Source organism: Anolis sagrei, chromosome 3 (genome assembly GCF_037176765.1).
Source record: "Anolis sagrei isolate rAnoSag1 chromosome 3, rAnoSag1.mat, whole genome shotgun sequence".
Classification (NCBI taxonomy): domain Eukaryota; kingdom Metazoa; phylum Chordata; class Lepidosauria; order Squamata; family Dactyloidae; genus Anolis; species Anolis sagrei.
Genome location: NC_090023.1, coordinates 175,009,535 through 175,030,474, shown reverse-complemented (window position 1 = coordinate 175,030,474; position 20,940 = coordinate 175,009,535). Strand labels below are relative to the sequence as shown.

The window sequence follows — 20,940 nt, the reverse complement described above, 5'->3', positions numbered from 1 at the left end:
TATGGAGTCCAGGGAGAGAATCATATGGACCCTGGGCTGTATGCGGATTCCAAATAATTTCCAACTGCACTGAGTCCCTTCCGGGAGATGGGGCAGTCTAAAATAAAGTTTTGTTGTTGTTGTTGTTGTTGTTGTTGTTGTTATTATTATTATAGTCCTACTTTCCAACTCCATAATTCAATGGGAACCACGATCATTATTTTTACTCCTATTTCTTTTTTACTCCTACTGTCTCAGAACTTTATCATGCCAACCTGATATTCTGTTATAGTAATACCAGCATAGATACAGACTGGGATGAATACCTTCCATATCACACCTCTCTTAGTATAATTGTGCCAGTTAACCAATTTGTGGTTTTGCAATCATACTTAAGCACAACCTTGCAACCTGCATTTCTGTACTTGTACAGAAATAATTTTAATATTAATTTTAGAACAATTATATAATTCAGCACACACACACATATATGTAATGTGTGTTTGTGGGATGCACATAACTCAAAAATGACTGGATGACATGACACCAAATTAGGCCACAAGACACCTACTAACCCAAGGAGTGACCATTACTCAAAATAAATCACTAAAAAACAACTAAAAGATCTTCAAAATCCAAAAAAGCTAGAAGCCAACACAGCACAGGCACACAAATGATTTCCATAGTCCCGCCCCCTCCTGTGCGAGAACATAGTAAGCGGGAGAGGCACCACCAACCTCCCTCCCTCTTTCATCCAGAGCAGGAGCTAGGAACAATGGTGGGTCTGGTGGTAGCCTCATCCACCCCCAGAGAAGGAAAGAGGGAAGGAAGGAAGGAAGGAAGGAAGGAAGGAAGGAAGGAAGGAAGGAAGGAAGGAAGGAGAGAAGGAAAGAAGGAAGGAAGGAGAGAAGGAAGGAAGGAAGGAGAGAAAAGGGAAAGAGAGAAGGAAAGAGAGAAGGATGGAAGAAAGGAAGGAAGGATGGAAGAAGGAAAGAAAGGAGGAAAGAAAGGAAGAAGGAAAAAAGGAAGGATGGATGGAAGAAGGAAAGAAAGAGGTAGAGGAGGAAGAAAGGAGAGAAAGAGGTAGAGAAGGAAAAAAGGAGAGAAAGGGGAAGGGAAAGAAAAAGGGGGAAGGAAAGGAAGAAGAAGAGAAGGAAGGGAAGAAGAAGAGAAGGAAGGGAGGAGAGAAGGAAAATAAAAAAAGGAAGGAAGGAAGGAAGGAAAGAGGGAGAGAGGAAAGGAAGGAAAGAAAGAACGAAGAAGAGAAAGAAAGAGGGAAGGTTGGTGGGTACAGCTAGTACACACACACACATACACACACACACACACAAGCTTGGGAATAATGAAGGGGAGGAAGGAGAAGATGAGAATGCATTGATGTTATGTTACTGCTGCCATATCGGAAAAAAGCAGAAGGGGCCCATCATACTATGGTAGGTAGTGGGAATGTGGCAGAATTGTGAGCTATTGATGGGTTTTACCTGGCTAAGGACGGGAGAAAAACAAGGGAGGAAGCAAACCAGCAGCAGGATGCATCTGATGTTGTATGATAGGGACCGTCATCCAGATGCAGTGCCAATTTGTGTGCCTCGTGTGATAAAGTCCTCCAGGAGAACACAGTTCTCCTTTTAAATAAATGTTGCATCCCCACTATTTGTTTTATCCCCAAAACATTTTCTTTTTCAATGTGTCCATTCTGATTTCAACAATGGGATACTGAGGTTGATACTGGACTAAGGATGGAAGATTCCATTGATTTCTTAAGGTTGCCCAGTCCTGAAATAACACAGCACACCTGGAGAATGCCAGAGTGAGGCAGGTTGGTCGGTTCCTGTCATCCCCAAGTTTCCATCCCTGCCCCAAAATAGGTATTATATTATGCCCACTGAACATCCCCTATCTTCATTGGGATGTTTTGAAATAGTTCTTTCATTTTAAGGTATTTTTATGCTTTTAGAAACACTGAGATTCCCTTGAAGGTCCCAGTGAAGGTCCCAGTTGTTTATTCCTTTCTCAACAATATTTCTGTTTGAAATATTTGCATAAGAACAAAGAAGAAAGAGGCTTCATTCACACGAATGGTAGTGCATGTATCTGTCTTTTTAGTACTAATTCTCTTATTTTTATAGCCAAGGTTTGTGGGCCATCTACTGGTGGCTAAAAGCAGAGAGGGAAGAAGGCCACTGAATTATCTATCTATCTGTCTATATATCTATCATCTATCTATCATCTATCTATCTATTTATCTATCCATCCATCCATCCACAAGATCTTTGTGTTTATAAAGGTAACATTCAAGAGAGTTGAACGAGGTGTACGATGGTGTGCACTGATCCATCATCAAAATGGTTGAGGAAATGTACTAGCCAGGAAGAGGATGAAAGAAAAGTTTGCATAAACCTTTCATCTGCTAACTTATGTGTACAGCAACAGATTTTAAAATAACTGCTATAATGTAAATAGAATTACAAGATATTTCATAACAAGATGATGCAAAGATGTTCCATTTTGACATTGGCCTGAGTGATCAGGTGATACCTTCTCCTTCTTACTTGTTGTTTGGATGCCTCTGCCATGTCAGAACAGTGATGATCCCAATGATTTTGCATTAACTGCCATGGTTTTGTTCTATGGATTCCCAGGATTTGTGGTTTAGGTAGGGAAAAGTATTTAAATCACTCTTCAATAAAATAGTGAAGAGTAGAGACATCACACTGTCAAACAAGATCTGCATAGTTAAAGTAATGGCACTCCCCGTAGTAACCTACAGATGTGAGAGCTGGACCATAGGGAAGGCTGAGCGAAGGAAGATAGATGCTTTTGAACTGTGGTGTTGGAGGAAAATTCTGAGAGTGCCTTGGACTGCGAGAAGATCCAACCAGTCCAGGAAATAAAGCCCGACTGCTCACTGGAGGGAAGGATATTAGAGGCAAAGATGAATTACTTTGGCCCCATCATGAGAAGACAGAAAAGCTTAGAGGAGATAATGATGCTGGGGAAAATGGAACAAAAAGGAAGAGGGACCGAGCAAGGGCAAGATGGATGGTTGGTATCCTTGAAGTGACTGGCTTGACCTTGAAGGAGCTGCGGGTGGTGACGGCCGACAGGAAGCTCTGGCCTGGGCTGGTCCATGAGGAAGCGACTGAATGAATAAACAACAACATTTAAAGTTCACACTCAGACAATCTAGTGCATTACTAAACAACAAACTGCAGATTTTGATAGAATGCAACTTTTGCAGTTAAAGTGGAATCATAATGCTATGTAACATGGTTGCTCTTTGCTCATCCTCTGCACAGACTTTCCCCAAAGATTGCCCTCAAGATTCCAGTCTTGGTTGGAATGGATCATAATATTCTCTTTTCTTGTCTACTCAGACTAATTTGGAGGAACTCTTTCCCAGTTCTGTTCCACATTTTGTCAACTCTTTGATACAGTTTAAAAACTAGCTTTTCACCTGACTAGACAGGCTGAGTCATGTGTAGCTATCGATCACAAAGTTTTAACTGGGAATCAGGCCCGTAGCCAGGATTTTGATGGGGGGGGGGGGGGGGGCTGAGTCTGAGTGAAAGAGGGTCTACCCTAGCAAACCTTTTGTATCGTTACCCCAATACCCCATGCATATGACATATATTGAGCATGGTGATCAGATCATGATATGGATAAACATAACAGTCTAAATAATGTACCAGTAAGGCCTTTTTGCAGACCACCATGAGAAGCCCCCAAAGCTCCCCCCCCCCCCCCCCGGCTACATGCCTGTTGGGAATGATTCCCAAAGTATCACATTCTGGTTTCAATAACTAGATGTGAAGATCTTTCATTACTTATATATTATACAGTATCCTTTCCCTTGGATTGGAGCTTCCTTGGTCTTGGTTTTTAGAACAGTAAGGTACATTTAGCCTTCCATATTTACAAATTCAACCAATTGTAGCTCAAAAATTATCCAATGCAGTCTGCCTCCTGCTTGGATCCACAGCTGTTTTTCTAGGCAGCAATGCACTGTGGGCAGGCGGCAGGCCAGTAGCCCCAGGATTTTGATTCCGGGGGGGGGGGGTGCTGACTTTGTTTTGGGGGGGGGGAGGCACTACCCTCACGAACCTTTTGCATCATTATTCCAATACCCCCATACATATGGGATATATCAACGATGGCGATCAGATCATGATATAAATAAACATAACAGTTTAAATAATGTAACAGTAAGGCCTTCTCGCGGACCACCCTGAGAATTTCGGGGGAGGGCTGAAGCCCCTCAAGCCCCCTCCCTCCCCCGCAGCTACATGCCTGGCTGTGGGCCTCTCCGTGTGCCGGGCACCTGCCAGGAAGGGCGAGACTTTTCCCATCAGGCACAGTGTCCAATTGCTCCGACTGTATCTTGCTCCTCGCGGCGGGTGCCCGGCATGTGGAAAGGCTCATTGCGCATTGCTTCCCAGAAAAACAAACAGCGTGTCACTGTAGTCAATGTTTTCAATACATTGCGATGTTTTGGTGCTAAATTTGTAAATACAGTAATTACTACATAACATTACTGTGTATTGAACTGCTTTTTCTGTCAATTTGTTGTAAGACATGATTTGGGGCGGGGGGGGGGGGGATTGTGTGTGTCAGGAGCAACTTGAGAAACTGCAAATTGCTTCTGGTGTGAGAGAACTGGCCGCCTGTAAGGATGTTGCCCAGGGGACGCCCAGATGTTTTGATGTTTTACCATCCTTGTGGGAGGCTCCTCTCATGTCCCCACATGAGGAGCTGGAGCTGACAGAGGGAGCTCATCCTCACTCTCCCCGGATTTGAATCTGCGACCTGTCGGTCTTCAGTTCTGCTGGCCCAAGGGTTTAACCCAATGCGCCACCAGGGGCTTAATTTGTAAAAATCATAACATCATTTGACATTTAATAGGCTTTTCCTTAAATCCCTCCTTATTATCCAACATTTTCGCTTATCCAACGTTCTGCCGGCCCATTTATGTTGGATAAGCAAGACTCTACTGTCCTTTTGAGACTGTTGTGAGATTAAAGTAATTGGGAGGAAAGCCCTGTCTGCTGCCTTGAACTCATTAGAGGAAGGCAGAACATAAGGGTTACCAAACAACAGATGTTAAACAATTACAACTTCTCCTATTTACTGAAACTTTCTGCATGCTGGCTAATGACTGGTGTGAGCTTCCTGAAACCACATCCTGAACCATCAACAAAAAAAGTCAGAGTTCCCCTACTCTGTGGTTGTCACTATCAGTCCCGGTGCTGATTTGATCATATGCCACAGCAAAGCAGCCTCATGACCTGCAACCCCATTTACCCCAGTGTTTCTACTTACTGTCTCCTTTTTCTCCTTCTTAGTAAAAGAAGTAGCAGTCACTCTTGCAGCGAGCTCCTTCAATTCTTCTCGCCATGCATCTGACAAAGAGCCTGTGTGTGTGGAGAAGCAAGAAGAAGTCAAAAAGATGAAATAAAAGAGCACAAAGGGAAAAATAATCATATAACACAATGGCAGTGCACCGACCTGTTAGTAGGCCTGTTATATCTTGCATTTGTCATACCTAAGTTGCTTCAAGTTTGCAGCTGAAAATGATAACAAGTAGTGCTGTGTTGTTGTGATTAAAATGTTCATCACTATGATACTTCATCTTGTTGATGGGAAGCTTCCCACTGGAGTGGAAATAATCTATCGGACAGATGGCAAGCTATTTAACCTCAGCAGACTGAAAGCCACAACCAAGGTTACAACAACATCTGTCATACAACTCCAGTATGCTGATGACAACGTTGTCTGTGCACATTCAGAAGAAGACCTACAAGCCACTCTAAACACCTTCACAGAAGCATACGAGAAGCTTGGCCTGTCATTGAACATTGAGAAAACCAAAGTGCTCTTCCAGCAGTCACCAGCCAATCCCTCTCTAATGCCAGAAATACAGCTTAATGGTGTAACATTAGAAAATGTTGACCATTTCCGCTACCTTGGCAGTCACTTCTCCACAAAAGTCAACATTGACACCGAAATATAACACTGCCTGAGCTTCTGCAAGTGCAGCTTTTTTCCGAATGGAGCAGAGAGTGTTTGAGGACCGGGACATCCGTAGGGATACCAAGGTGCTTGTTTATAAAGCTATTGTCTTCCTAACCCTGATATATGCCTGCAAAACGTGGACTGTCTACAGACGTCACATGCAATTCCTGGAACGATTCCATCAGAGCTGCCTCTGGAAAATCCTACAAATTTCTTGGGTAGACAAGCGGATAAATATCAGCGTGCTGGAAGAAGCAAAGACCACCAGCATTGAAGCGATGGTCCTCTGCCATCAACTTCACTGGACTGGCCACGTCCGGATGCCCGACCACCGTCTCCCAAAGCAGTTGCTCTACTCCGAACTCAACAATGGAAAATGGAATGTTGGTGGACAGGAAAAGAGATTTAAAGATGGGCTCAAAGCCAACCTTAAAATCTCTGGCATAGACACTGAGAACTGGGAAGCCCTGGCCCTTGAGCGCTCCAGCTGGAGGTCAGCTGTGACCAGCAGTGCTGTAGAATTTGAAGAGGCACGAATGGAGGGTGAAAGAGAGAAACGTGCCAAGAGGAAGGAGTGCCAAGCCAACCAGTTCGGGATTGCCTTCCACCTGGAAACCAATGCCCTCACTGTGGATGAAGATGCAGGCTCCACAGTCACCTACGGACCCACTGCCATTACACTGATCCTGGAGGACTATCCTACTTGCCCAACGAGGGATCGCCTAAGTAAGTAAGTAAGTAAGTTGAATAGAGACTGGAGACATCCATATTCTTATCCTGACTGAATCATGGAACTCATTGTGTGATCTTTCATCAATCCCTCTCTCTTACAACCTCATCACATTGACCAAAATAGGTAGAATATGCTGGTTCCCTCCATTTGTCCCATAGAGCTCATCCAATGGCATACAGCTAATTCCAGTGGGGTTGTATGGCACAAATTGAGAGTAGCCTTCGTATGCTGCCACAGCAGCAACACAGGGAGCTTCCTGTGTCACATAGGGATCAATGGATGGAAGCCAGGTGGCAGGCACTTCCTTCCGTAGGATCAGGTAAGGGGGAAGCCAGGTGATGCGGGGCATGGGGTGACATGTTCCCCCCTCTGGGCACCACCACATTCACCACAATCCATGACGATTCCTGGAGCCAATGTGATAAGATGTTTGTGAGGATAAAATGACAAACCCACAAATGCCACTCTGAGTTCTTTGGAAAAAATATGGGACATAAATCTATATAAATAAAAATGTAATGTTTGTTTGTGGGATTAACATAACTCAAAAACTACTGTACTGGATGAATTGCCACCAAATTTGGCCACAAGACTCCTACTAACCCAAGGAGTGACCATCACTCAAAAAAATTGGTTTTATTACCTGGGAATTGTAGTTGCTGGAATTTATAGTTCACCTACAATCAAAGAGCATTCTGAGCTCCACCAACAATGGGATTGAACCAAACTTGGCACACAGAACTTCCATGACCAACAGAAGGGTTTGGTGAGCATTGACTTTAGTTTGGGAGTTATAGTCACCTACATCCAGAGAGTACTGTGGACTCAAACAATGATGGATCAATGTATTGTCGAAGGCTTTCATGGCTGGAATCACTCAGTTCTTGTGGGGTTTTTTTGGGCTATATGGCCATGTTCTAGAGGCATTTCTCCTGACGTTTCGCCTGCATCTATGGCAAGCATCCTCAGAGGTAGTGAGGTCTGTTGGAAATGGGAAAAAGGGGTTTATATATCTGTGGAATGGCCAGGGTGAGACAAAGGGTGAGACACCCAGCCCAACTTACAAAAGCCCCCTTGTCTCACCCTGGCCATTCCACAGATATATAAACCCCTTTTTCCCATTTCCAACAGACCTCACTACCTCTGAGGATGCTTGCCATAGATGCAGGCGAAACGTCAGGAGAAATGCCTCTAGAACATGGCCATATAGCCTGAAAAAACCCACAAGAACTGAATGATGGATCATCTTGACCAAACTTGGCACGAATATTCCATATTCCATATGTCCAAATATGAATACAGATGGAGTTTGGGGGGAATAGACCTTGACAGTTGGGAGTTGTAGTTACTGGGATATATAGTTCACTTACAATCAAAGAGCATTCTGAACCACACCAATGAGAGAATTGGGCCAAACTTCCCACAGAGAACTCCCATGACCAACCGAAATGCTACCTTAAGGCCATCCAGTCCAACTCCCTTCACCAGGGCAAGAAAACATAATCAAAGCCCTCCTGACAAAGAGCCATCCAGCCATAGATATAGATAGATATATATTATTCACAAACACACAGAGATATAGTATCATAGATTTGAAAGGGACCCCTAATGAAGAACAATGATAAGTTGCATGTTCCAGAGTTGGCAAACCACATCATCAATGACAAAAAAACAACAAGAAATACTTTTTACCCACAAGCATAAGTAAATTACATATATTCGAAACCAACACTTTCTCATTACTTTATTTTCCAGATCACCAGACGGGGACGGGGCCACAGCAACGCGTGGCAGGGGACAGCTAGTATAAGTAATAAAACAAGAGCCAGCATTGTATAATGGATTGATTGTTGGACTGGGAGTCTGGGAGAATAGGATTAAAATCCCCATCCAGACATGAAAACCCACTGGAGGACCCTGGACATGTCACACTCTCTTAGCCTTAGATGAAGGCAATGGCAAACTGCCTATGAACAAATTGTGCCAATAAAACCCTGTGATAGATTTGCTCGAGGATCACCACAGGTCGACAAAGTAGTCCAAGAAATTATCTCTTCACCCCCCTTTTTTAATTGAGATACTATTGTAATTACAGCCTTCTCTGGAGACAAATTTATCATGAAGATACTTAGTGGAAACAGTCTGTAGTTTAATTACACTGACAATACTTGTTAATTGAGATTAAGAAGGTGTCCTTTCTGGGAGAGAGACTCTGCATTGCAGAAGAAGTAGAGGTTATATGGCAAACAATGATTAGGGATGTAATTTGTTTTAAATTTTGTTCTTAATGCTGCAAGCCTTTTAGCAATTTTGTTCCCACTGCAAAACAGTAAAAAAAAGTTATACTTAGGGACAAGTTCTGCACAAAATTTGCATAGGGTTTTGATACAGAAAACTGCATTTTCTGCATAGAAAATAGTCTCCCCCAACCAGAAAATAGTCTCCCCGCACATCATGCGATGTGCGAGGCTTGATGAATGCAAAGCTGGGGTGCAAATTGCTGGAAGAAACATTAACAACCTCTGATGGCCGAAAGCGAGGAGGAGCTGAGGAGCCTTTTAATCCAGGTGAAAGAAGAAAGCGCAAAAGCTGGGTTGCAACTAAACATTAAAAAAAAAAAAAGATTATGGCAACAAGAATGATTGACAACTGGAAAATAGAGGGAGAAAATGTGGAGGCCATGACAGACTTTGTATTTCTAGGTGCAAAGATTACTGCAGATGCAGACTGTGGCCAGGAAATCAGAAGACGCTTACTTCTTGGGAGGAGAGCAATGTCCAATCTCGATAAAATAGTAAAGAGTAGAGGCATCACACTGGCAACAAAGATCCGCCTAGTCAAAGCCATGGTATTCCCTGTAGTTACCTATGGGTGTGAGAGCTGGACCTTAGGGAAGGCTGAGCGAAGGAAGATCGATACTTTTGAGCTGTGGTGTTGGAGAAAAGTTCTGAGAGTGCCTTGGACTGCGAGAAGATCCAACCAGTCCATCCTCCAGGAAATAAAGCCCGACTGCTCATTGGAAGGAGACTAGAGACAAAGTTGAAGTACTTTGGCCACATCATGAGGAGACAGCAAAGCCTAGAGAAGACAATTATGCTGGGGAAAGTGGAAGGCAAAAGGAAGAGGGGCCGACCAAGGGCAAGATGGATGGATGGCATCCTTGAAGTGACTGGACTGACCTTGAAGGAGTTGGGGGTGGTGACGGCCAACAGGGAGCTCTGGCGTGGGCTGGTCCATGAGGTCACAAAGAGTCGGAGACGACTGAATGAATGAACAACAACAAACCAGCTAAAAATTATTTATTATATGCTGCAAGGCAGCTTTCAAAAACAGTTGTTTTTTTTTTCTTTTGTCGTGTCAGGAGCGACTTGAGAAACTGTTCAAAAACAGTAAATTAATAACATTTTCCAACCATTTAGATATTTATACATCATCATTAAAATTCTGTGCAAAATATGCCCTGAACATCAAGATTCTTGTTAATCTGGGATTTTCTTTGTCAGGTTTTACGACACTTGATAAAGCATGTATTCTGACTATACTTCAAATAGTCTTTTTATTCCCTGACCATCACATATGATCTGAGGGTTGAAAAGTTTGCTTGTTTAGACTAGGGCCCCTTCTACACTGCCATATAAAATCCAGATTATCTGATTTGATAATCTGGATTATATGGCAGCAGAGCCTCACATAATCCACTTCAAAGCATATTATTTATTTATTCTCTATATCACTTTTCTCACTCCTGGGGAGACTCAAAGTGGTTCACCTTTGAAGACTGTTTCGAAACTTCGACTAGTCCAACGGGCGGCAGTAGATTGCTCATTGGAGCATTGTACAGGGAGCATACCACCCCCCTGTTATGTCAACTCCACTGGCTGCCGGTCCATTTCCGAGCACAATTCAAAGTCCTGGTCTTGGCCTATAAAGCCCTATACGACTCTGGCCCAGCTTACTTGTCCGAACGTATCTCCCTCTATGTTTCACTTTGTAGTCTAAGATGTGCTGGGGAGGCCTTGCTCTCGGTTCCACCAGCTTCGCAAATGCGGCTCATGGAGACGAGGGACAGGGCCTTCTCAGTGGTGACCCCTGCCTGTGGAATTCGCTCCCCAGCGAAATTAGATTGGCGTCCTCGCTCCTTTCTTTCAGAAGAAAACTGAAGACATGGTTGTGGAACCAGGCTTTTGGCTAATGGATATAATGGCACCTGAACAGTGAATTGGACCGGATGGTTGTTATAATGGAAATGCCTTTATGATTGGATAACTAATGTTGTTTTAATGTATTGTATGATTTTATTTTGCTATTATTATTGGAATTATTGCGGCATCAAATCATTGCCATTGTTAGCTGCTCTGAGTCCCCTGCAGGGGTGAGAAGAGCGGGGTAGAAATGCTGTAAATAAATAAATAAATTGTGCGAATACTCCCCTGGCCACCACCAATATCTGAGGTTCCAGGCTCAGCGATGAATCCAGGAGAACTCCCAAGCTGTGGACCAGTTACTTCAGGGGGAGTGTAACCCCATCCAGCACAGGTGGTAACCCTATACCCTGTTGGGCCTTATGACTTACCAGGAGTACCTCTATCTTGTCTGGATCTGGATTATCTGATTTGATAATCTGGATTATATGGCAGTGTAGAAGGGGGCGTATATTCTCCTGATAAGCATGCATGAACCCTAACCATTGCTGTTCAGAGGGATTTGGGAGCAATAGTACAATAAGAGTAACATTTCTAAATTCTGCAGAAAAATAATCTTTCCAAGTTTTTCTATACCACAAATGTACAAAGCTCCTTGAGAGAGAGCGTGCACATTGTGGTTCGAATGAGGATGAAAACTTTCATTCTCACGTTCCTATCACTATCATGATCTAAAGTAATGTTGTTTTTAAGTGAGTCAGCACGAGTTAAATCTGCCACATTTTTCTGACTATGAGCTCATGGAAAACTAGCATAACAGGCAGAAAGCGCGAGGCGAAATGTGGGAAAACAGCAGCAGAGAATAAGGTGGTAGAGTACAAACAGAGTTTGGAAAAATTGCTTTGGAGTCTACAACCCTCCAAATTCCCACTGACTACACTGCCTTGGCTTTCATGGGATTGGTAACCCAAAAAGTAACTTTACCAAACTCTGAATAAAAGTATGTCCCCATCAGCTGCTTCTGCAAATTGTCCCCCCTCCCATACTTTTAAGATGTTATACATTCATTTATTGAAATTATACCCCACATTTCTCCCAATGAAGATGGATAACTTCAGACAGATAACAGCAGAAATATAACTCTATTAGACTCTTAGTTATCTGACACCTATAGGAATTAATAGATGCCTGATAAATGTAGTTTCTGGTTGCTTGAGAGTTACGATTAAAAATAGGCCTAACACTATACTATAGGTCAGGGGTCCTCAAACGTTTTAAACAGAGGGCCAGGTCACAGTCCCTCAAACTGTTGGAGGGCCGGATTATAATTTGAAAAAAAAAAACATGAATGAATTCCCATGAACACAGCACATATCTTATTTGTAGTGCAAAAAACACTTAAAAGCAATACAATAATCAAAATGAACATTTAAAAAATATATAAACTTATTCGTACTTCAATGGGAAGTGTGGGCCTGCTTTTGGCTGATGAGATAAGATTGTTGTTGTTGTTGTTGTTGTTGTTGTTGTGTGCTTTCAAATCGTTTCTGACTTAGGTTGACTCTGAGCGAGGGCTGGGGAAATGACCTTGGAGGGCCGTATCCAGCCCTCGGGCCTTAGTTTGAGGACCCCTGCTATAGGTAAAGGTAAAGGTTTCCCCTGACGTTAAGTCCAGTCGTGTCCGACTCTGGGGCGTGGTGCTCATCTCCATTTCTAAGCGTTGTCTGTAGACACCTCCAAGGTCATGTGGCCGGCATGACTGCATGGAGCACCGTTACCTTCCCACCGGAGCGGTACCTATTGATCTACTCACATTTGCATGTTTTTGAACTGCTCGGTTGGCAGAAGCTGGGGCTGACAGTGGAAGCTCACGCTGCTCACCAGATTTGAACCTGCAACCTTTTAGTCAACAAGCTCGGCAGTTCAGCCGTCAAACTCACTGTGCCACCGGGGGCTATACCATACCATAAACTCTGAACTGATTTTATATTAATATTAAAATACAATAATTAAAAGTAAATAAAAACAAAGTGAATGTAACACAGTTCTACTGTTTCACTGTATTATACAAACAACTTTGTAAATGTAAACTGTTTTCTTTGACCCCGCCCCCCAAATGGTTGCTTGGGAGTTCCAATTGCTTGCGTTCTGGTTAACTGAGAGTTTACTATACAATATAAACCAGGTCAAAATACGATAGAGGATTTTCTCACTGTTAAGAGCAGGTCATCAGTCATGAGTAGAGCATCGGGATTAAGCAATATTGTTATCCTTTCCCATTTGTAGTTTTGACTTTTGCAAATTTGACTATTCATGGAATCTGATTAAAAATGTTCTCTCTAGGAATCTCTAGGGCCAGTTTCTCCAGTTTGACTCTTTGGTCAACTTCATCAAGTCATGCTGGAGGACCTAGAGGTTTCTAGAGAGAACCTCTCTCCAAGAATCTCTGGTCCTCCAATATGATTCTGTGGTCTGCTTCAAGCAGAAGTTGACCAGTCATGCTGGAAAACCTAGAAATTGCTAGAGAAGTGTTCTTTCAGGTAAAAAATATAGCAATTTCTTTATTCACAGTTTTTCACTTTCATGGGTGTTCTTTGCCCCTTATAACATTTAATGTTGTTCTGGTACAGTTGTACTGGGAGCTCCAATTTTATTTGCTTTGTATTAAATGTTTGCTTGCAGTCCAAGGTTTCAGGGACTCTGCAGATAGGTGGCTTCCTTTGGTTGCAGTCATAGGGCAAGTCACCTGTCCATCATCGTTAAGTTTTGGTCCCGCCCCTTGCTCAGGGCAATTGGGAAGGGAAGGGAGCCATTTTCAATTAGTCTCAGTAAGGAAAGCTAATGTACAGGGCGTGTGCAAGCGTCCCCTGTACAAAAGCTTCAACCCTTAAGACTTTCTGGGGGAGAACAGTCTTAAGAGTCTCCAAAGAGTTCCAGGAAAATAGCCCTAAAGACCAAAGAACTCCGGATGGAGAATATCTAAACCTTTACTGGTAGGTCCACTCGGTGCTTCGAGACGCAGTTCGACCCGGTAGCGGAGCCCACATCAGTAAGGGTTAGATTACAGTCAGGTTGGGAGAAGTTAAAAAGGGGATTTTCCTTTAAAGTAAAGAAGAAGTTATTGAAGACAGTTGCCTGTCCTTCGTGGGCAAGATTAGGAAGTCACCAGTTGCATAAAGCCTGAAAGCATTTGTTTAGTTTTATTGAAGACAAGAGAAGTTTCTGTTTGATTGTTCATTAATAAAGGACTTTGTTATACTTCACAAGCCATCTAAAGATCATTTGTTGTGGAAAACCTCTGAGAACTTCTCCTTGTGTCCCCTGGCTTCCCGCTGGGCAAAGTTTGCACGTCCAGTTCTAAAGACAATTTTTACAGGTCCAGCACGCGACAGAACAAATGTGGAGGCCATATATTGAGAAGAAAGATTGAATAATACGCATTGTGTACTTACCTATTGATAGCCTGGGGACTGGAATAGGCTGTGGATCTCCAATAGGCCTTTGGATCCCATGAACCCCCAAAACAGAAGTACAGATCTGACTTTTTATCATTGGATGTGGATGTGGTGGAAGAATGGTCCATTCATCATTAACTGTGCAAACAGGAGCACCATTCAAGCCTGCAAACAGAAGAGACATCTGTAGGCTTCTCATAGGACAGAAACTCACGGTACAATTAGAGATTGGGAAAAAATTCCTTTTGGGGATTATAATTCTCAGGATGGGTGCCAGCATTACGTAGTGGTTTGAGTACTGGATTCTGGAGACCTGGGTATGAATTCCTGCTTGGCTACAGAAACTCTCCTTGGGTAAGTGTCAGGTTTTACAATGTATTGTAATGCAATATAGCTGAGTCATGCACTGCTAATGGGCTTCAATTGGAAATGCTGAGTCATGCATTAACTGTATATAGGGAATCATTTGGGGAATGTGTTCTGGCCTAGTCCAGGTGATTGTGAATGATGTAATCCTGGGTCTGAGTTAAGTTAATGAGTTGGGAACCAATCAGAGATTGCTATGTGTAATTGTATAGAATTGTATATAAGGAAGTCATGTACAGTGTGTATTTCTCCTTGTGCTGTGATGTTGTTCGTCGAAGGCTATATGTAATTAAAAGAACCTATCTGCTAAGACAAGATATAACTGTATGCTGTGGTAAGTTTGTAATGTCATCTAGACTGGGGAAAGACAATGGTAAAACTGACAATGGCCGGGCATGTGCTCAAGTGTCTGTAAAAGGTTCCAGAGTGACTGCAGGCTGTGGGAGCAGTTGACTAAAAATACTGTGCAGGAAGAAGCTACTGGAAAGCGCTGAAGTTGTGCAACTGATCTGCTGCTGAATTGTGAAGTTAATCTCAACAGTAAGTCATGATCTCTCAGCCTCAGAGGAAGGTAAAGCTCCTCTGAACAAATCTTGCAACCATGCAAAAACAACCCCAAACCAACCATGATAGGTTTGCCTTGGGTTGCCATAAATCATAAGCAATTCAAAAGTACACAACAACAAAATCCTCAGGGAGTATAGGTATGACAGTTCCTGCAAAATACACTTTTCCCAGTTCTGTGTAAAAACATTTTTGAAAAAAGCAATACCTCACCTTGTATTAAAAATCAGTGAGCTTGGGGCAACTTTGTTTTACTTTGGAAAGATTCCAAAATGGCATCATAAAGTGGCAATGGCACCGTTGTTGCTAAGGTACGGGGTTACAGCCTGTGCTGGACGGGGTCACACTCCCACTAAAGGCACAGGTTCGCAGTCTGGGAGTTCTCCTAGACTCATCGCTGAGCCTGGAACCCCAGGTCTCGGCGGTGGTCAGGGGAGCTTTTGCACAACTAAAACTTGTGCGCCAGCTGCGCCCATACCTTGGGAAGGCTGACTTGGCCACGGTAGTCCACGCTTTGGTTACATCCCGTTTAGACTACTGCAACACTCTCTACGTGGGGTTGCCTCTGAAGACTGCCCGGAAGCTGCAGCAAGTACAACGTGCGGCAGCCAGATTACTAATGGGTGCTGGGTACAGGGAGCACACCACTCCGCTGTTACACCAGCTCCACTGGCTGCCAATTAGCTTCCGAGCACAATTCAAAGTGCTGGTGTTAACCTACAAAGCCCTAAACGACTCCGGCCCGGTTTACCTCTCCGAACGTATTCTCCCCTACGAACCACCAAGATTACTAAGATCATCTGGAGGGGCCCTGTTCTCGGTCCCGCCGGCCTCACAAGCGCGGCTGGTGGGGACGAGGGACAGGGCCTTCTCGGTGGTGGCCCCGCGACTCTGGAACTCTCTCCCGCCAGAGGTTAGAACCGCCCCAACAATCCTGACATTCAGGAAACAGGTAAAGTCGTGGTTATGGAGACAGGGTTTCGAAGAATGAGACAATGATCTGGATGGAAGATGGTGTATATTCTATTTTAGAATGACGACTGACCAGTGTAGTTTTAAATATATGTGCTTTTTTAATGTTTTATTGTAATGTGTATTTTGATATTTTACCGATTGTATGTGTTTTTATGGTTGGAAACCGGGCTGAGTCCCTCTTATGAGGTGAGAAGCTCGGTATATAAAACTTTGAAATAAATAAATAAAATAAATAAATAAATTGAATCTAACCTTTCCCCCCCAAATTCTTTACCTTGATCTCTTTCTTTCCTTGATCTCTTTCAAATATTTCTCTCTGATGTATTCCCTTAGCTGAGACTCTTAGATGTGTGTTTGTGGAGCTCAGGAAAAAAAAGATGGCAGCACTGGTCCATGTAAAAAGTTGGACTGTTTCCGAATTAAAGCCAGTCCAGCTCTTCACAACAACACTGAAGTGTAGGGCTGCTCCGGAGCTTCAGGGAAATATCTATTCACCATTTTTTGCTAACATAGGATCAAATCAGGTTAACTGGTTTTGCCCTGCATTAGGATCCAGAACTCTCTGCAGTTCGTCTAGATCAGGGGTCCTCAAACTAAGGCCGGGGGGCCAGATACGGGCCTCCAAGGTCATTTACCCAGCCCTCGCGCAGGATCAACCTAAGTCTGAAACGACTTGCAAGAACACAACAACAACAATTCTATCTCATCAGCCAAAAGCAGGCCCACACTTCCCATTGAAATACTAATAAGTTTATATTTGTTAAAATTATTCATCATTTTAATTATTGTATTGTTTTAAGGGGTTTTTTTGCACTATAAATAAGATATGTGCAGTGTGCATAGGAATTCATTCATTTTTTTTTTCCAAATTATAATTTTGCCCTCCAACAGTTTGAGGGACTGTGACCTGGCCTTTTGTTTAAAAAGTTTGTGGACCCCTGGTGTAGATGCTTAGGAATGATTTCTTGGTGATAGTATGATAGTTGGGTCAGGAACTTCTGAGCGTTACGGAGATGCCGCAAAGGCGTCTGTGAATAAGGGAAGAGAGTGGGCGGAGTGAGAGCAGGGAGAGCGAAGGAAGGATAGAAAGGAGGGGACGCTTAGGGTAAGGGTTAGGGCAAGGTTTAGGGTTTGGGTTTGGGTTAAGGTAGGGATTTGGGTAAGGGATTAGGCTGAGACTTAGCATACGGTTCAGGGTTAGGGTAAGGGTTAGGGTTTCACATTAAAGAACTCTTACATTCCTTCTATATTATCTGTCTCCAGGCTGGCTTACATTAGCTAAGTCTGTTTTGCGCAAAGAGCGCTCCCAAAGGAGTGATGCAGCATCTCCGTAACACTCAAAGCTTCCGGACCCAGCTATCATACTATAACCAATTTCTTATCCAATTTGGGATTTATGGTTCATGTAGATGTCCTCCAATTATTTGAGCTTCCAAGGTAGAAAAGCCTGCAACACCTCTCACTAGCTATAAAAATACAACAGCTGATTTAAGCAATGAACTCATTGTAAGGTAAAGGTAAAGGTAGTCCCCTGACATTAAGTCCAGTCATGTCTGACTCTGGGGTGTGGTGCTCATCTCCATTTCTAAGCCGAAGAGCCAGCGTTGTCCGTAGACACCTCCAAGGTCATGACTGCATGGTGCGCCGTTACCTTTGTAAGAGTCCCACTATAATTAATGGACCATGCTCCCAGATAAGTGCAGAGCTAGGAAAACTTTGGAGACTCCAATTCTGATTGCTCTAGTCCGCAGAGGTAATGCCCTTACTGTTAGGAAGCTTCTGAAAGCTAAAAGCATAAACTTTCAAATCTCTCAAAAACCAAGGTTGTCAACCATAGACACGGGACTGTGGCGCAGCTGGCTGGGAGTCAGCTGCATTAGGATCACTACTGACTGAAAGGTCATGAGTTTGAAGCCAGCCTGGGTCGGAGTGAATGTCCAACCAATTTGTGTAGCTTGCTGTCTACCTTTGCAGCCCGAAAGACAGTTGCATCAGTCAAGTAGGAAATTTAGGTACCACCTATGCGGGGAGGCTAATTTAACTAATTTATGATGCCATAAAAGTTTCCAGAAAGCCTGCAAAGAATGATAAAGTACTTCATCAGTGTCACAAATGGACGGTGAAGCAGCAGTGGTGGCCAGAATACCCTCATGAAAAGTTGGAATGTTAAATTGCCTCTGTGTCTGTCTATATATGTTGTGTGTCTATGGCATTGAATGTTTGCCATGTATATGTACATTGTAATCCGTCCTGAGTCCCCTGCGGGGTTAGAAGGGTGAAATATAAATACTGTAAATAAATAAATAAATGATTAAGCAGTTTTGAATGCTTACCTTGGATATGAGTTACTCGTTGCGGGTGGGGATTATGCCGGGAGAAGAAAGAGTGATGGCTGAGGCTGCCAAACCGAGCGGTGCTCTTCGATTGGGGCCTCAAGGCCAGAGCGCTGAACTGAAGAGGAGTGTTCAAAGCCACATGTTTCAGTTTCCAAGCCAAAGCTGTGATATCCTTTCCTTTGAAGGGGCTGGTCACTGGATTTTTCAGCTTCTCCATTTCCACTTTAATAATGATGTCCTTGGATTTATTTATTTTTTTTAAAAAAAGATTATTTTTTATTTATTAGTTACATTCATATCTCAACTTTCCATCAAGGAACTCAAGATAGCAAACATAGCTTTTTATCTTTCCTGACTTTCCCTGTGGATTAAGCAAGCCTGAGAGAGGGTTTTCAGGTTTCGGCGGTGACCAGGGGAGCCTTTGCACAATTAAAGCTTGCGCGCCAGCTGCGCCTGTACCTTGGGAAGTCTGACTTGGCCACGGTAGTCCATGCTCTGGTTACATCCCGTATAGACTACTGCAACGCGCTCTACGTGGGGTTGCCTTTGAAGACAGTCCGGAAGCTTCAATTAGTCCAATGAACGGCAGCCAGATTGCTAACAGGAGTGGCTCTCAGGGAACATACTACTCCTCTGCTGAGTCAACTCCACTGGTTGCCGGTTTGCTACCGGGCCCAATTCAAAGTGCTGGTCTTGGTCTATAAAGCCCTAAACGGTTCTGGCCGAACGTATCTCCCCTTATGAACCATCAAGGACCTTGAGATCGTCCGGGGAGGCTCTCCTCTCGGTCCCGCCTCTGTCTCAAGTACGTTTGGCAGGGATGAGAGACAGGGCCTTCTCAGCAGTGGCTCCCTGGTTATGGAATGCCCTCCCTAGAGAGATTAGATCTGCTCTCTCCCTCCTCACGTTTCGGAAGCAAGTCAAAACATGGCTGTTTGAGCCTGCGTTCCCAAACACAGAGTAACGGACATGGATAAATGATATAGGAATGGACGATTGACGATGGAACTGGACAACGCTTGACAATAAGGAGACGCTAATGATGTTGTTTTTATTGTTGTTGTGGTTTTTGTAATTGAAATGCTTTAAAATGTTCTATGATACTGCGTATACTGTTTTGTTGGAAACTGCCTTGAGTCGCTGATAGGCTGAGAAAGGCGGTATACAAATACAGTAAATAAATAAATAAGTTTTATAGGACTTCATCACACAGAAAAGGTCAAGTGTTTGGGAGAGCAGATTTTCCATAAAGCTTCAGCATACACCGTTTTGAAATTAAATGGAAGATTTTCCTACCTCCATCACATCCAGGCCCATGGCCAGGATTTCGTTTCAAGGGGAGCTGAGTTTGATTCGGGGGGGGGGGGGGCTGAATCTGCTACTTGGTACAACTTTTCTAAGGCTGGATCTTCAGCATAGTCCATCGATTGAAGTTTAGTCCATCGATGAGGCCTCCAAAAGCCCCAGCCTGAAGTTTGAGGGCAGCTTGATCCCTCTCTTGACTCAAATCTATGGGAGTTATAGTTTGAAAAGGGCCTTCTCTCTCTCTGCTGCCTCACCAAACTACAGATCCCAGGAACCCATCGCCATTGAGCCCACCACCGTTAAAGTGGGGTCAAACTGCATAAATTCTGCAGTGGAGATGTATCTCCAGGATTTGACTCCCATCTATTTGTTTACTACTAGCTGTCCCCTGTCATGCGTTGCTGTGGCCCACTCTGGTGGTCATGGGGGTTCTGTGTGGGAGGTTTGGCCCAATTCTATCATTGGTGGGGTTCAGAATGCTCTGTGATTGTAGGTGAACTATAAATCCCAGCAACTACAGCTCCCAAATGTCAAGATTCTATTTTCCCCAAACTCCACCAGTCAGGCCCGTAGCCAGGATTTCGATTGGGGGGGGGGGCTGAGTTTGTTTCGGGGGGGGGGGGGGCTGAGTCTGAGTGAAAGAGAGTCTACCCTAGCAAACATTTTGTATTGTTACCCCAATACCTCCATGCATATGGGATATATTGAGCATGGTGATCAGATCATGATATGAATAAGGCCTTCTCGCGGACCACCATGAGAATTGGGGGGGGGGGGGGCTGAAGCCCCCCAAGCCCCCTCCCCCCAGCTATATGCCTGATCACACCTAATCTTTCTCTCTGCTTTCTGTTTGATATGCCATCACAAAGTAAAGACTTGTTTCCCTCACTGTTCCTCTCCCATTTTCTTTTCTTTGTTTAACTTCTCTCTTGGAAAAACAACAAAATATATAGAGGGGTTATTCTTGCGTTCTTACAGGAAGAAGGGGGGGGGGGATGAAACTTTAGCTCTCTTAAATCTCTGTCTCTGCTGTCCTTTTGATAGACAAAAGCAGCACAGCAGGAGTTTCGGGC

At 43.7% G+C, this 20,940-nt stretch overlaps 1 protein-coding gene across 1 annotated transcript in view; it reads right to left on the bottom strand.

The window, feature by feature from the left end:
* TBATA (thymus, brain and testes associated) overlaps positions 1-20,940 on the bottom strand; it is a 59,223-nt gene that overhangs the window by 14,796 nt on the left and 23,487 nt on the right. The window contains exons 2-4 of the mRNA XM_060768847.2: positions 18,560-18,800; positions 14,319-14,486; positions 5,299-5,390 (exon numbers count right to left, since the gene is read on the bottom strand). Of these exons, the coding sequence (XP_060624830.2) occupies positions 5,299-5,390; positions 14,319-14,486; positions 18,560-18,800 (501 nt within the window). The remainder of the gene's footprint in view (positions 1-5,298; positions 5,391-14,318; positions 14,487-18,559; positions 18,801-20,940) is intronic.